Source organism: Delphinapterus leucas, chromosome X (genome assembly GCF_059928025.1).
Source record: "Delphinapterus leucas isolate spDelLeu-1000000601 "Yukka" chromosome X, BTC_Dleu_Yukka2, whole genome shotgun sequence".
NCBI classification, from domain to species: Eukaryota; Metazoa; Chordata; class Mammalia; order Artiodactyla; family Monodontidae; genus Delphinapterus; species Delphinapterus leucas.
The window spans coordinates 21,199,497-21,216,185 of NC_143150.1; the positions used below are offsets into that span (position 1 = coordinate 21,199,497).

Below are 16,689 nucleotides of genomic sequence, written 5' to 3' on the forward strand. Positions count from 1 at the left end.
AATCACCATAGAGATCACACAGGGATCACCGATTTCCAAAGAATCAAATACACTACAATGTGTTTAACACCGAAATGGGAACGGCTGTAATGTAATCGCTCTTTGATGATTCAGAGGACACTTCAGGATTTTTCGAGGCCTCCAGGCTGTCATTACGAGCCCCAATTACCACCGCGCTCTCCACGTGCTGAGGTGCCCGTTAATAGAATGTCAGATAACTGAGTTTACACTGTGCCCTGCTTCCCCATTCCATCCACTTTGCATGGAAATCTGGGTGAACCGGGGCAACCATTTCTAGCACTAAGTACCAACTTGGAGGCTAGCAGGCAACAGTAGTAGCTAGAAAGGGCTATCCTTTTTTAGACCCTGGGGGTTGACCAATACAAGTTCAGGGGACCAGAGGTGATTCTGCTGGCCCTGACGACTCAGTGACCATTTCCAATTTGGATACCTGGCACACAGGGCAAGAGGACAGAGGCCCAAAGGTTAAATGTCTGTGCCAGAGACTGGCCCCCAAAATCACGAGATGCCAAAGCCTGGAGTAGAACCAGTTTTCCTGAGTGGCACAGGCCTTTCCTCTTTCCACCACTGGCTGCCAACAAGAGATGTCAAATCCCTGTTACGAAAAGCTAAGTAAATCATCCTAAAATCGTGGGCAACGACCCAGCTCCTACCCTGGGCTCTCTCGTCTCTGCAAGGAGCTGGGCATCTTGGCACGGTGAATCAAATTCCCAACTCTCCACCTGGGCCGATGGCAAGGTCGCTCGACCAGACTTCTACCTCTCTGCAGAGAAGTGCCAAGATGGGCCTCAGCCTCAGACTCACTCACCAGACTGACTGCGCGTCCGGGTGCTCAGGACCACGGGGATGAAGTCGCGGAAACTGCTCTTTGCCTTCTTCTCCAAGGAACCTGGAGTGGTGTGTGGTTTGAGAGCAGAAGGCAGAGATATCACAATCAGAGTCTCAGGACAGGAAAGCCTCCCCCACCCTCCCAACCCGAGAGGCTCAAATGGAGAACTCAAGGGAGGGTTTGTGTTCTCCCTGCATTACATTTATTAATTTCCCTTATGCTGCTATCACCTACGTATCTCTTTTAGAGAAGGAGCTTTTCCCGGTGGTTTTTGAAAACTGGGAGTTGGGTCATTTTTGCTGACACCAAAAAAGGCAGTGCACGGCATCGATTTGCCGGCACGCCACAAAGCGGAAGGCCCGGTTGTCTGGACGACTGTGAGGCTGCTGCGCCTCCACAACGTTATAACTGAGCTGGAGCAGGTCCCAGAGAAGGGTAACCTCCATGAATCGTAGAGGATTGAGCAAGGCAGGAAGATGGGAGCAGGGAGCGGCGGACGGCGGAAAACTGCTATATAGGAACAGACTAGAAAGAGGCAGGTCACGTCAGACAGGCAAGGCTACGAACACCAGCTACTATGGGCAGGAATACGCGGGCTTCTCTCTGCTGAGGGCGCCAAGGAACTATTAGTGGCAGAGCATACGGGTTACATACACACCTCCCCAACCCAAACATCCTGTGTGTCCCTAAATAATAAGGGTTTAGGACTCCTCCAACCCTTCTAGCTAGCTAGCTATTAATTTTTAACTTTTATAATGGGAGTTTCCAAATATACCAAAGGTAGACAAAACAGTGTAAATAACCCCCATTTGGTCTTAATCCTCATTAAACCCATTTCTTCCCTGAGCCTAGACCCACTTCAGGGTAATAGGTTGGCTACTCTGCTGTAGGACTGACTCTTGTCTGTCTGAAAAGCACCACTTCAGAGTGTGCCTTATTCTAGCAACCAGGGTGAGCAGCATTAAGCCCCCACTCCCGTCTCCCTTCTCCCTCCGCTTAGATTTCAGAGGTGTCAATTATATCTCCCTCCTGGGACTTCCCTGCTGGTGCAGTGGCTAAGACTCCATGCTTCCAATGCAGGGGGCCCGGGTTCAATCCCTGGTCAGGGAACTAGATCCCGCACGCCGCACGAAGATCCCGTGTGCCGCAACTAAGACCCGGCACAGCCAAACAAATAAATAAATAAATATTTTTTTCAAATTATATCTTTCTCCCACAGTGAGGAAGTCTCACTTTCCTGGTCAGTTTCAGAGCCCCTCCCCCCCCACCCGCCATAGGGATCCCTCTGCAGCCCATCAAGAGGGCCAGGACCCGCGGGGCCTACCTTCCTCGTGGCCATCGGCTCGTTTTCCTGGAGACTGGGACTCCGGCTTTGTTGGCTTCCGGTGCTTGTGCTTTACCCTGACTCCATTGTGCTCTTTTCCTGAATCTGAAGCCCCCCTGGGGCTTTTCTTGGTGGGTTCCTGGGGGTCACTAGGTGGCTTCCGGGACTGTGGAGAGGTGGAGAGAGTCAGGTCTGAGGTCAGTTTCACCTCTTAAGAAAGCTCTCTTAATGTTGAGCCCTGTGCCCTGACACACGGACACGAGCTTCCCACGTGGAGGCTGGGGGAAGGGGCCGCCCGCTGCCTTCCACAGTGGGCTACAGAGGCTTTCTGGGCTGAATCCAGTGCCCTAGCTAATCCCCACAGACATCCATACCCCATCATTTGAAACACGTCCACAGAGTCTGCATTCACAAGCCGAATAAACACCCAAAGTCATCTGAAAAGGTGCAAAGTCAGGCCCCATACTCTCTATATCCGAACAGCAATAGAGAGATGGACAGAAAACAAAAATGCCTCTTCTGCAAGTTGGATGACTACATTGTTCAAATAACTTCACTGTGAATAGTACTGACACCAACAACTGAAACTAATTCTCATATGGGCCAACTCAAGAAAAATTATCTATTTGCACATGTAGATTAATAGCAGAAAAAAGATTCAACTAAGGCAAGAAGAAGAGTCTACCACGGCAGCAATTCCAATCTCCCGTACTTAGGAAAGACACCGAAAAGGCCCAGGCATTTTCAATAATGACCCTTTACACTCTGAGGCCCTTTCACCTTTTCCAAACACTCTCTCTAATATTCGATTTGTTCTTCCCAACAACCCAGAGAAGAAAAGCTAATATCACACCCTTGAACAGACGAGGAAACTGAGCCTCCAAGATAAGAGGTTAAATGATTTGTCCAGGGCAACACAGCCCAAGGCGTCCACTTGCTCAGGGGCCGTCCGGGACCAGGCAAACCTGCAAGTTAGCTGCTCTGTGCCTGCAGTGAGAAAACGGCTGGGCTAGGACTAAGACCCAGGGCTCCTGGCGCCCATCCCGGGCCTCTTCACCTCAGCTCTCACTCCTCTTCTCCCTCACTTGTGTCCTCCACTGGTTTTGGTCATCCCCACTCATACCTACTGCCCGGCGCATGCGGTAGGCACAATGGTTGTGCTTACACATTGCAAGGACACTCTTGAGCCTAGCAGTCACACATCCTCACAAGCTTTGAGATCTCTCCACGCCACCCAACAAGAAATAGGGCAAGGTAGGGATTTCTAGTATTGTAGTATCCAAGGAGTGCAGAGTAAGCAAAACATTTTAACAATGACAGCGGGCCCTAGGAAGAAAGGAAGAGTTGTTTTCCCCCTAAGCAGACCCGCACGCCACATTCTAAAAGGTTATCACGGTCCAGCTCCAGCTAAGGGGATGGCAGATGTCTTACTGACGCAACATTTTTCCGGCGTGGGGGCGGGGGGAATATGTCTCCATAGAGCCACCATTCCCCATCAAATTCCAGGGACTCCTGCTATCCCATGAACTCCTGCTTCTTTTTCAGCAGAGGGCTGAGCTGAAAATTCAGTTTCTCCCTTTAGTTGCTGCCAGCTCCTATAAACCAAAGTGTTAGGAGAAAGAAAGAAATGGGAAGGAAAGAGGAAGATGGGCAACTGCTGCCTAAAGTGTGACCTTCAGGTATGGCCACAGAACAACTACCTCAAGTCAGGCGGAATAAAGTTCAGTGCATGTCAATTTGAACATGTCGCATTTATTTCTGAATATCATTTTTAGCTGGCTCTTTCAAGTACAGACCATTAACTTTTACTTCCTAAGAGAGACAAAAACAAGTAAAACAGAACATCTAGAAGGGATCTGTGTCTGTATGTTCTGCAAGGGCAACACTCAGAGTAAAAATATATCGCACACTCCAACTTAGGCAAAAAGTTGCGGTGATGAAGAGACCATGTAAGATGAATGTTCTGGTTAACAGAGTTTTGAAGGGTTTTCCAAAGAACTTTCCAAAAGATGAGAAGACAACCAGCACCAGATGAAGCAGAACTTTCTTTGCTGATGACTCAGAAGGTCCTTCAGGATTCCGCACGGCCTTGGGGCAGGTGGTGTAGGAGACAGGAGACTGATTCTTTTTTTAAATTTTTTTTATTTAATTTTTTTATTGAGGTAACATTGGTTTATAACATTATATAAGTTTCATGTACATAACATTATACTCCTACTGCTGTATACACTACAGAGAGTATTCTGATTCTTGGCCATACCCTGAAAGGGGCCATACCCTGGAGACTGGGTTTCCGGCACTGTGGAGAGGTGGAGAGGTGACCCCTGATTTTAGTTTTGCTTATCAATGGTTTCTTTCTCAGGAAAATGGAACATAAGAAAAGAAAGATCTAAGTTATTTGCTTTCCGGAAAAATGGACATTTACTAAATCATTACAGGCAGCTGCCAAGGGCTGCTTCAAGGCTCCTGATGCTGTGACTTTATTCTCTGCCCTCTGCATCTGTCAGTGGGCCCAGTGAACTGTTCATCTAATATAGGAAGGGGCAGTGCCTGCCTGTCAGCGAGTCGCCTGCAAGACATAAGCTCCATGAGGGTCTATCCTATTTGTAATAGTAATGATATCAACAGCAGCCACTAACACTTCCTGAGCACTTACTATGTGCCAGGCACTGTTCTAAGCATTTACACATGTCACTTCATTTTATCTTTTTTTAACAATAGCTTTGTTGACATATAACTTACTGAGATATATCATACACTTATTTACGTTTATTATTCAACTGTTTTTAATACAATCACAGAAATGTGTAAGGATCATCACTGTCTAGTTCTAGAACTCTTTCATCACCCCAAATAGAAACCCTGTACCCATTAAGCCGTCACTCTCCAATTCCTCATCCCCGCCAGCCTTAGGCAACTACTAATCTACTTTCTGTCTCTGTCAATTTGCCCATTCTGGACATTTCACATCATCATTTCATTTAATCTTTACACAGCCCTATGAGTAGGTACTATCACTGTCTCATTGTATAGATGAGGAAACTGAGGGCAAGAGAGATGAAGTAACTTGACCGATATCACATAGCTAGGAAGAAGTAGAACCAAGATTCAAACTCAGGCACTGTGCCTGGCTCCAGAAAGCATACTCCTCACCAAAATGCTGTACTGTCCTCCTGAAGATGTATTCCCACTGCCTGGGAAGGACTGGCACATAGTAGCCGCTCAACAAACACTCGCTAAATGGTCAGTGAAACAGCTATACATAAGCAGAGTGGAAGACAGTGTGGCATAGCTCAAGATGAACATGAACTTTATTTTTCTCTTTTTCTTTTAATTTTTTAAATTGGGGTATAGTTGTTTTAGAACGTGAACTTCAGAGCCAATAAGACTGGAGCTTGAGTTCCACTTCTGTCATTTAGTAGCTGTGTAACTTTGGGTAACTTACTCATTTTCTTATCTGTGAATTGGGTGTAGTGTTCACCTCATAGGGTTATTTGAAGGATTAAGCTAGATAACATACGTAGAAAGCACTTGGTATGTAGTAGGAATTCAACAAATGGTAACAACTATAATGACATGAACTATTATTATTACCACCAAGAGCAGATTGCAGTCACCTGAGCAAACGCTAGACGTATGCTGTACTGTTTAGTGACCTATGTTCCTACTTGGCATGTCTCTGCCGTACTGAGGTGGTCATGGGGTCACTGAGAAAAACCCACCCAAACTCTACTCCCAGGGTTCTTAACCTGGAGTCCATGGGTGGGCTTTGGGGAGTGGGTTGGGTCCGTGAGCCCCTTGAAATTATGGGCAAAGTTCTGAGGTCATGTTTCAGGGGACAGGGTTCACAGCTCTCATCAGCTTCCCAAAGTGCTCTATGGTCCACAAGAGACTAAGAGCTTCTGCCACAAACAAACTCATAGTGCTCTGGCTAGAAATCTATCCAACATCCAATCTGAAGGCTGTTAACATAACCTCAAATTGCTCCATATTTTGAATAAGCCCTGTCTATCCTCAACTGCTTCAAGAATCTCCTTGATCACTAGTGTCCTTCAGATCCTCTTTGGAGTAACACTGGATTCAGGCCAAGTCCTCTTAGCCCACCTTTTTGCCTAGAACCCTGCCATCATCCTTAGCCTATTAAGAACCCAGACCTAGATGCCCATCTGCCTTGGACACCAAATTCCCAATGGGCTGAAACCCACAGCTGCCACCCCAAGCATTAGGGGGAAAGGAAACTGGTGGATAAGCCCAGAAGCTGAATTGGCTCGAGCCCCACAAAACTCCAAGCAAATCCTAAGCAGGCTTACCCCGGTGGTGCAGAGAACAACCTTGTCAAAGGCCCCTTGCCTCCCTGGACCCTAAGCTCTCAAGGCCAGCAGTCATCTTAGAAGAGGAAAAGGAAGAATGGCCATGCAAGGAAGGGCCTGTTATTAATTGATTTCCCTCCCCATATCGTATGGTATTCTTCCACTTTCCAACCTCATCTGGGACAATGGCTTTCCTAGCCTCAGGGACCGAATCATTTCCCACATCTACAAAATAGAAGCCCACCCCTCCCCACGCTAAAACACCATATATGGAGAATGTTACTTGGTAAGGGTCATGATTCACTTTACACAAGCCTTCCAATCAGTTCAGTTCACAGAGCTACTCAAGAACACTGCACGAGGGCTTCCCTGATGGCACAGTGGTTAAGAATCCGCCTGCCAGTGCAGGGGAAACGGGTTCGATCCCTGGTCCGGGAAGATCCCACATGCCGCGGAGCAACTAAGCCCGTGTGCCACAACTACTGAGCATGCGCTCTAGAGCTCGCAAGCCACAACTACTGAGCCCACGTGCCACAACTACTGAAGCCCGCGCACCTAGAGCCCGTGATCCGCAACAAGAGAAGCCAACGCAATGAGAAGCCTGCGCACTGCAACGAAGAGGAGCCCTCGCTCACCGCAACTAGAGAAAGCCCGCGCGCAGCAACAAAGACCCAACGGAGCCATAAATAAATAGATAGATAGACAGATAGATAGATAGATAGATAGATAGATAAAATTAAAGAACGCTGCACGAGGTTGACGTCTGCAGGACAAAGCAGACAGCTGGGGTCTCGGCCCGGCCCTCAACCTCAGCCCAGCACTCACCTTGGGTCCAAGGGAACTGCGGACCATAACCTTGGCTTGTGGCTGCTGCTCCTCTCCATCCTTCTCTTTGCTGCACTTCATTTTCTTGGGCGGCAGAGGTTCGGTCACCCCATCGGTCACCACCGAGTCTGGCTGCCACTTGTTCTTGCAAGGAAAGACACCTACACTTTCCTGTTTCACTCGAGCCTGCCCAGCCTTACTCCGCACTTCAGCTTGGCCCCTCTGGGTAGCTGCTGGGAGGCCATCGGCCCGGAAGCAGGTGGCTAAATTGAAGACCACATCACCATCCACCTTCTCCATTTTCACCCGCCCCAGGTCCACCTGGCTTCCGAGCTGTGCAAGGTCTGTGCTGGAGGCCCTCTTGCCGCTTGGGACCACGTCCAAGATGATTTCCTTGGGGCGGCTGTCATGAGGTAGCAAAGGCAGCTCGGGCATCTTGTGCAGGTTCTGGGGGGTGGCCAGGACCAGCTCATGGGACATATAGGTGGCCAGCACTTGGTTCTTAGGCTTCGTGTCTCCTGCCAGCTTCAGGCCGCAAGCCCCCTGGGGGCCTTCCAGCTTAGGAGTGCTGTCGGGGCAGAGGTGGCTCTCTGATTCCTCAGGCCCCTGATTCACTCTCAGGTCCCCACTGCTAGGCTGCACAGACAGTGCCAGGGTCCCTGTCTGAGGGCTGAGCGTCAGGAGGACAGGGTTCACTTGTTCCTCGTAAGGCTTGGCAGCAATCCGGCAAGTTTTGTTCTTGGTGCCCGTGTCCTGCTCTGGAGCAAAGGGGCCCCCGGGCCGTGGCTGCCCCTCGGGAAGTCCATGCACAGCCTCACTAGGGCCAAGGGATGGCACACCAGAAAACTCAGAAACGACGCTGGTGGGCCTGATGGGCACCCCCTGGCTGGGGGTCAGCTGCCCGGCACTGGAAATGCCGATAGAAAGCAGAGACGCCTGGTGGTATGGTGACCAGCCAACAGGCAGGACCTGGGTGCTGGTGGGTTTCCCGTTGACTGAACACCGTGGGTAAATATTTGCTGGCCCTGTGGGCTTCCAGAGGGAGAGCTCCTTGGTTTGGCAGCCCGGCAGCCCAGGGGCGATGCGGGCTGGGGTGTAACGCTTCACTGTGCTTGGCTGTCCCTCAGTCCCAGCCTGGCTGCCCTTCTTGCCACAGGGGGCACCAGTGCTCTTGGGCTCTCCTTGATCGATGATGGAGATGGGCTCCTGCTTGGGGAGATGACGGGGGTCTCGGTTGAGGCCCAGGTTGGGGTCTTTGTTCAGCAGGAGGGATGCAGGCACTGGGTTGGCCACTCCCACGTAGGTGCCGGGAATGGTACTGATCAGCGCAGTGGAGTTCTTCACCCAGGTGCTTGGGTCCCCGTTCCTCACGATCTCAGGAAAGATGACGAAGGGCGAGGAAGTGGAGCCCAGGCATGAGGTGACATTGCTGCCGGCAGCCTGGGTCGTGCGCTGGGACCTAGACAGGACCGTGGAGAGGAGGGCCTTGCTGCTGGTGTGCACGGGGGTCAACACGGGCATGGGAGGCGTCTTGCGCTGGTTCGGCAACGGGAGCTTCTGCCGGTTGGACTTGGAGGAGAGGTCCAGGGGCATCTCGCTGCACTCGGGCGGAGAGGCCATCTCTCGCTCCAGCTGTGGAGGTGACTTGAGGGGAGAGAAAGTGACAGAAGTCCCTTCTGTTTGTTGCTCGTTGCCACCTGGCATCTTGGCAGGATGCGGTGGGGCTGAGCTCACGCTGGGGGCTGGCAGCAGAGGCTGTGGTGGTGGAAGCACCTTGGCAGAAGCAGTGGAGAGGGAAGTATCTGCCAAAGGCCCGGGGACCCCATCGGGTGCAGGCTGGGTGCTGGTGCTGCTGGATGGGGAAGCGCAGGGGAGCCTGTTCACCTCCAGAGAGACCAGCTTGGACTCCGAAGTCAGAGGCCGGGCCACAGAAAATGCATATGGGTAAGACCGCAGCTCTGGGGAGGCCAGCACCCCAGGGAGACACCTGTCCTGCAGGTAGGATGGCAGGACAGGGAGTGTAAGGGTGGAGGAGACTCCCAGGGTGGTTGGCAGTGTGGCCACGCTGAGTGGCTGCCCACAACTTGGAGGCGGGATATAGACCAGCGGCTGGCTTGGGGTCAGCACTGTCCCTGGCTGAAAGGACAGGGGTACTTTTTGCATAGCTGGTGCCTGAGCTGCAGGAAAACACACTCGACTCAAACTAAAGGACGCCGGGATGGGTGCAGAGGTGGGAATGGCAGTGGGCGTGGCAGCCGGCATGGGCGTGGGGGCTGGAGTGAAGATTGGGGCTGGGGTGGGTGCAGGCACCGGCGTGGGAGCAAAGGCAGGGATGAGAGTGGGGGTAGAAGGCGGGCCAGAGGACGGGGTCGGGGTGGGCATCGGCACCGATGGAGGGGCGGGAGCTGCCGGAGGCGTGGACGACGGCATCGGAGCCAGAACTGGAGTGGGGACAGGTGCGAGGACCAGGGTCGGAGCCGAAGGGGGCACAGGAGCCTGGATCAGAGCCAAGGGAGGAGCTGAAACTGGGACTGAGATGGGGGTAGGGGCCGGAGCCGACAGGGGGACGGGGCCCGACGGGGGAGCAGAAGCTGGCACGGGCACCAAGACTGAGGCCGAAACCGAAAGAGGGTTCGAATCGGAGATGAGTGTGGGCACTGACGGTGGCGCCGGAGCCAGAGCCGGGACTGGTGCTAAGGGAGGGGAAGGGGCCGGAACCGAAGTGGCAACCTGGACGGGAACGAGCCCAGAATGGGGCACCGGGGCGGGGACAGAGAGGGGGACCTGGAATGGATCTGGAACAGATGGGGGGACAGAGGCTGAACTGGGAGCCGGGGGGCAGATGGGGGCTGGCAGCGGACTGAAGTTAGTGGTAACCAGAGGCAGGGTGCCCTCCACGGGGACGCCAGTTCCTAGAGTTGCCAAAATGAAAGTATTCTTCTCCCCGACACCCTGCCGAGAGTCCAAAGCCTTCGCCCCAGCTGGCGAGCAGTCCACCTGTTTGCTCATTTGGGTGCTGAGGGGAGTCCAGGAGCAGTCTGCCGTGCCGTTGCTGGCCTCTGGGCCGTCAGAAGTGGGAAGCTTGAGCCCGTCTCCCGGGCTGCTCAGTGGCACCAAGGGGCCCCCTGCCTCTGCCACATTCCCAGCATAGTCCATTTTCGGCTGGGTGTCGTCAGGCCTGTCTTCTGACTGGTGCCCAAGTTTTTCTGTTGCACTGCCATCTGGGTCTGCCCCCCGGGCATTACTGCCACTTCCAACTGCCGTGAGCTCCACCTGCAACGACAGAGCAGCGTGCCCATCTTAGCGAGCTCTCTGTAGATCGTGCAAGTGTCCCGAGGCCCGGGAGAGGTGACTGCTGGTCCTCTTTGCAACTCGACCAACCAGGCAGAAGCAAAGAGAAGCTGGCCAATTTCTGTCTCACATACAGCAACTCCTGGGAAACACCCTGTCCTTTCCTGGCCCCCTTCTTGGGATGGCAGGCTGGGCACATTGCCTGAGCAGTTCAGCTCCACCCGTTGGCAGGTGGCATGTGGTTCTGCGTGGCCCCTTACCTTGGAAAAACTGCTGACACAAAACTCCTGAGATCCAAAGTGCTGGCAGTCACCTGTCGTGGACTCCTCATCAGAAAGAGGTGCTCTTCTAGCATGGGAGACACAACCAGAAAAGGGACATGAGGCCTAGTCTTCAGGCCACCGCCACCTTCCCCAGAACGCCCCCTGCCTGCCTGGGTTCCCGTAAAACCCTCCTGTCCTGCTTCCCTTGGTGGCTTGGGGGAAATCACAAGGAACTAGGGGTGGGGGAGGTCCAGGCTGAAAACCGGAGCCTCTGTGCCCAGCTTTTCAAGTTCCTGCAAAGGAGCCTGATCGGACTAGACTCCCCTCTTTGGGCTGTGTATTCTAGGGCTCTCACCAGGAGTGTGGAGGACCCCAGCACCTTTGCCTTGTCCCTAGAGCTTATCCATCAAGGTGACCGCCCAGGAGGTACTGAGCATTGCCAGAAGGGGAGAGGTAATTCACAGAAGATCCCAAAAGGCATGCAAACTGCTTTTCTCGTAAATATGATCTACAAGGAAAGCTGGCTGCAGGTACCATAAGGGTAACCCTTTCCTAAAACAAATAACCACCCCCATTGTGTTTCATGTTCCAAATCCAAATCATCACCTAGTCACCTGACGAGCTTGCCTAGAGCAGGTACACGTTTACTAGCGCACATAATGATACTCATCTGAGGCAGGTCACTGAGCATCAAGGGGCATTTCAAAGGCACGACTTCTTTCCCTCTAGGGTATCTCTTCCCCTTCTCTAGGGCACCAGAGAGCTCAAGCCAGCACCCTCCTTCCTACCTTTCTGCTCTTGCTTGCATCCTATCCCCTGCCAGCTCCCCCACTCCCTGCTTGGCCTCCCAGCACCACTGCATTTTCTCCCATCGCAAAGGGAAGGAAGCCTTCAAGGCTACGGACCCCGAATTCAAGTTGGTATATTGCAGAGGGAAAATGCTCAAGGCCAGAGAGCTGGTTCCCAAAGGAGGAAAACTCAACTGTACCCTCACCTCCTCAAAATGTCTTCTCTAAAATTTGGGCAAGAATCTTAGAAAATGGTATATCATGACCAAAAAAAAAAAAAAAAAAAGGTCAGACTGGGAGGGTGAAGTTGAAGAGAAGACAAACACCCCCTGGAACTTTGGTATTTTGAGTTACAGCAAGAACGTGCCACTGCTGCCCTAGGGAAGACACCAGTGGGGCAGGAGCCATGGTGTGAGTGGCCAAGTGGAAAGCTGAGGTGCAAGAATAAAGCTCCAGAAGAAACCCTGAGATGTGGTTCCTAGGGTGCAAAGCACAGGAATGCTCTGTGCGCCTCTGGGGAGCTAGACTGCCTTGGGGTTTGCCCCCCTTCTTCAGAGCCTCGCCCTGAGCTCTGCAACAGCCAGGGAAGAAGCCAGCAGCTGCCTCACCAGCCATCCTAACCAAAGGGCAGTCAGGGCGCCCACAACCAACCCCCACAAGAACTAACTCCTTCCCTCCCACTGGAACAGGGCACTGTTGATGGACCCCAAAATTGTACCTGGGGCAAGAGAAGCAAAAAAGGCAAGGGGATCACCGCGGGCCTCTCCCCATCTTTTCAGGGCTCCAGAAGGGACTAACCGGGGGGAAAAGGCTTGTTCCCTTTAAAAGGCATCTAGGCTGGCAGAAGTGGGAGGGTTCCACTGCTCGTAGTGACTGCTGGTGACAAACAGAAATGATCATAAGAAGAGAGCAGGGCTGGAGATGCAGTCAGGGGTCCCGAGGAAGGGGAGCCTGAGGGAAAGGGCAAATACACTTCGACGTCAACCCCTGAGAGCCCAGAAAAGCAAGACCAATACCCAGCCTTAGGCCAGGCCAGGGATGGTTTTGCGGGGAGGATGGTGACGAGGAAAAAGGAGCGGCAGGGAACCACCCCCTTCACCAGCCCCACATGAGGGACCGCAGAGGGGAGACACTATTTCCATTTCCCCCGTCCTGACCATACAAAGGGCAGTTCAGCTGCATATTCGGCCCTCCTTGCTCGGCTCCCACCCTGCATAAAGTCACCTTGAAAGTAGACACCCTGCCTTCAAAGGCAGCCACCAGAGAACGGCAGAGCCACCGGCCCAGAGACTCTGGAGGTGGCAGCGACAACAGCAGTCCTGGCTACTCCAGCCATACCCACACCTGAGTGCCAGCCCCCAAGGCTCTGGGAAAATGCCCTGTGGCCACGTTTCAAACCCTCTGAGGAGAGAGGTGTGTAAAGCCAAGCAAACGTTAAATTGCTCCATTGAGAGAAGAGCCTGGGACAGAGACAGCTTGCAGGGCAGGGGTGCATGGGGAGAGGAGGGTCAACCGGGCAAGATTAGGAGGGCGTGGGTGGCGGGGAAAAGGCAGCAGGGGTCAAAGCAGGCTTCAGTCAGGTCTGAAAATCAATCCCACCTTTTCTTCCCAACAGAGATGACCCTGGGCCGTTATGCTCAAGGCTTTGTTGAACTTAAACCAGAAACAGCCATAACCTTTCAGGGCTGTTTTCCTAATTATTAAGGGCTAGCACCACTGTCAAACCAGACCTTTTTCATTTCCTGTTGGGTCCTAACTACATGGCACACATCTCGCTTAGATCGCAGTCCCTGCAGACTTCCCATAGCACCCCAAGACTGCCTTCATTCCAGCCAAGGTCTCCCCCAAACACACCGTGTGAGAAATACCAGCCCTCACCTGAAACACCTACTCATCCCCCAAGCCCCGGCACAAAGGCCACTGCCTCTGGGAAGCCCTCCTGTATTCCCTCAGGAAGTTTTTCATTCTGGCCTCTAGACTCCCACGGGACCTGTACACGCCACTCGACAGCACTTACCACCAATATCCCATGACTACTGGTTTGCTCTGATTGAGTTTAATAAATGTTTGGTGAATGAAGGCATGAATGGGTACAAGAAAGGAAGCAGCAAGCAAGCAGAGGGATTTAGCCGGAGGCTTGTCTAGAGTCGGCCACCTGAGGCCAGCATAAAGCCCCTGTCCCCAGTTTCTACAGTCCTCAGCTACATCTGATGGCGCCGGGCAGGCTTCTCAAACATAACTTTAAGAGTTAACCCCCAGATGCAGCTTTACACCCGAAATGTCGAAGTTCTACAGGTGGTCAAGGGCTAAGGAAGATGGTTTTTAAATAAGGTGAGATCACATTTTGGAAATCAGCTATAGCATGGCCTGGGCTGTAGTGGGAAGGTGACAGCAACGGGTAGATGAGATCAGGAGTGACAACACTTTAAAAAGGTCATCTTAACCACTTGGCATATTTGGTAATCTAACGTCCCAAGAAAGGTCCATAAGGAGGGAAAATCAGGTTCGGGCCCACTTCCTGGTCCTTTTTCAGAGGGGATTTAGAATAGACAGTAAACTAAGGTAACTTGTTCATTGATTTTTTGAAGGCTCTAGTCCAGATCTCTACATCAAAGTCTCAACTACTTATAACTAGCTGCCAATGAATACTCCCGCGAATCGATACCAGCACCCTGCCTTCCCCAGATCATCTCTTCGTTATTATCTAAGGACATACGTCATATGCAAAGGAAAATATCTTTCTCGTGCAGATCTGAGAATTTTGTCTTATTTTCCTTGATCTTTATATTCTAAAATTAAATTCCTTTTAAGTCCATCTCTAACTTGTTCCTCAGTATAGACAGCGTTAAACCATCAGGAGCTAATGGCTTTAAAAAAAATAATAAAAAGGTCTATTCTCCTAACCTGAACCTCACACAAGGACATACTTCTCCAGTTAAGAACAGAAGAAAGTAGATACACACAAAGATGTCCATTCCTTTCCCCTTCAATATTACCAACACTCTCCCACATGCACACACACCCATGCACACACTTCCAAGATTTCCCCAAGGAAATGTCAGATCTTGAGTCCCAGGAAAAGCCATATCGTTCTGTATTCTAGGTGACTGACTTGATGTATTTGGATTTCAACAGTCGATATATTGAAACCAGCAAGCATGGGGGAGTCATACCTTCTCTAAAAATGGGAGAGGCAATGCAACCATCACACACAGCTCTTTGGCCAAGGGTTATGAAAATCAAATGTAGAATCTGAAGGCCATTTTGAGTGCTCTTCATATGGGGCATGATCAGGAAATGGAACAGCCTGGTCAACCCAGTATTTTGGTGAACAGAAAACTGAAAATACACGCAGATCAGGCAAGCATCACCAACCCTCAATTTCATACGAAAACTACGTTAAGCAGTTTGATCCTCCTTTGATACTTCATAAGGATCTCACTGCGAATCGTCATTAGCCTCGTGAGGCAGGAAAGTGCTGATCACCAGAATACCCACTAACAGTTTCCAGTATAAAGCTGAATGACAAAATCGCCTTTCTTCCAGGCTTAGATCAAGGACCAAAAATATCTTACACGTATCCTTGAGCACAGAACATGGATGCAGCAAACAAAACTTGCAATTGCCCAAGCTTCCCTTTAATCCACAATCTGACAGTTCTTAATGAGCAGACAAATACTAGTCGGTGAAAGGTCATCTGTTGGCCTCCTCACTTTCATCTGAACAGGGATGGCATGGCAGAGCAGGCCACTCACACAGCCCCAGCCCCAGCCCATCTCAGGAAAATTAGAAACAACCAGCAGCCTCCTCCCCAGGGTCCCCCCTCAGGCGCTGCTGCAGCTACCTCGCTAGGGAGCAGGCACCGCTCACTGGAAGCCGGCAACAGCCACCTTCCCAGCCTCCTCACCTCTCCTCGTTGATGCCACACATGCGAATCCGGTCAGAACTGGTCCAGTTGTGCACGCCGCTGTAGAGCGGTGCTGTAGAGATCATGACAGCCACTCACCACCAGCTAGGACCTGCTGTGGCCACTCCCCCTGGGGAAAAAGAACTCCCAAAAATCAAAACTTGTAACACGGACAGCTGCTTTAACCACCTTTTATGCGGAAACATTTAAATAAATAAAGGTAATTAGAGCACCAAAATGTTAAAGCAGTCTCTCACAAGCCAGCCTGCTATGGAAAATTAAGGTCCAAATGGGGATGAGGGGGCACCAGCTTTCCAGGAATCCATAGGTTTCAGGATGGAGACGAGGATGCTGTTAATCACCTAGAGTGATTTTTAAATTATCTGAAAGACAGATATGCATGAGTGTTCGAGGAAATTCAATCTATTTCAGACAAGTGAGATGCCAGTATATTGTTCTACACACTTTTAGCCTAACCAACTACAATTAGGGGGTCATTCCCATATATGAACAGGGCATCGAAAGACTACTGGGGAATCTTTTTCTCGTCAACTCTCCAATCCATGAGTACTGAAGTATTTGAGTGACATAACCAATTTAAGCTCTCCAGAGGAAGCACATGCTTTCTTTATAAGCCCTTCAAAAATACTCATTCTAATTTCAAGTTAGGAGTTATATAGATATAATGCATATACCTAACCTGGTTTAAAGTGCCCTTCAGATCAGATGCCATACTCCTTGTGCTCTGACCACAAACAAACAGAAAACAATGCTCCATCAAGAACCGCACATGTCTGCCCTTGTCCCTTCCTATCGGTCTGTCATCCCCATGACCTACCGCCCCCTTCACCAGCCAATGTCGGGTTCTCGCTGTTGACAACCACTGCACAGCCAATTCACCTTCCAGAGAAAATGAGGCATCAAGAGAAAGAGGTTTATCCAATGAGGTTGTCTTGAGACCCTCAAACTCGAATTAACTTATTAGCTAAAAGCCTTATTCATCAAAGCTCAACTGAACAAAACCCTACAGTGATCAGAATTTTATGCTGTTCTCCACTTTCCAAAGAAAGTAAACCACAGTAACCACTCACCTCAGGAATTTGTTTCATTTATCCTTTACACAATTTTCAG

The 16,689-nt window shown here is 51.1% G+C and overlaps 1 protein-coding gene across 4 annotated transcripts in view; it reads right to left on the bottom strand.

The window, feature by feature from the left end:
- Positions 1 to 16,689, bottom strand: part of BCORL1 (BCL6 corepressor like 1) — a 59,590-nt gene that overhangs the window by 25,012 nt on the left and 17,889 nt on the right. For all 4 annotated transcript variants that reach the window (XM_022561506.3, XM_022561502.3, XM_022561504.3 and 1 more), the window contains 5 exons: positions 15,559 to 15,688; positions 10,861 to 10,948; positions 7,310 to 10,582; positions 2,175 to 2,340; positions 830 to 910 (listed from right to left, as the gene is read on the bottom strand). In XM_022561506.3, the coding sequence (XP_022417214.1) occupies positions 830 to 910; positions 2,175 to 2,340; positions 7,310 to 10,582; positions 10,861 to 10,948; positions 15,559 to 15,644 (3,694 nt within the window). In that variant the 5' untranslated portion in view covers positions 15,645 to 15,688. The remainder of the gene's footprint in view (positions 1 to 829; positions 911 to 2,174; positions 2,341 to 7,309; positions 10,583 to 10,860; positions 10,949 to 15,558; positions 15,689 to 16,689) is intronic.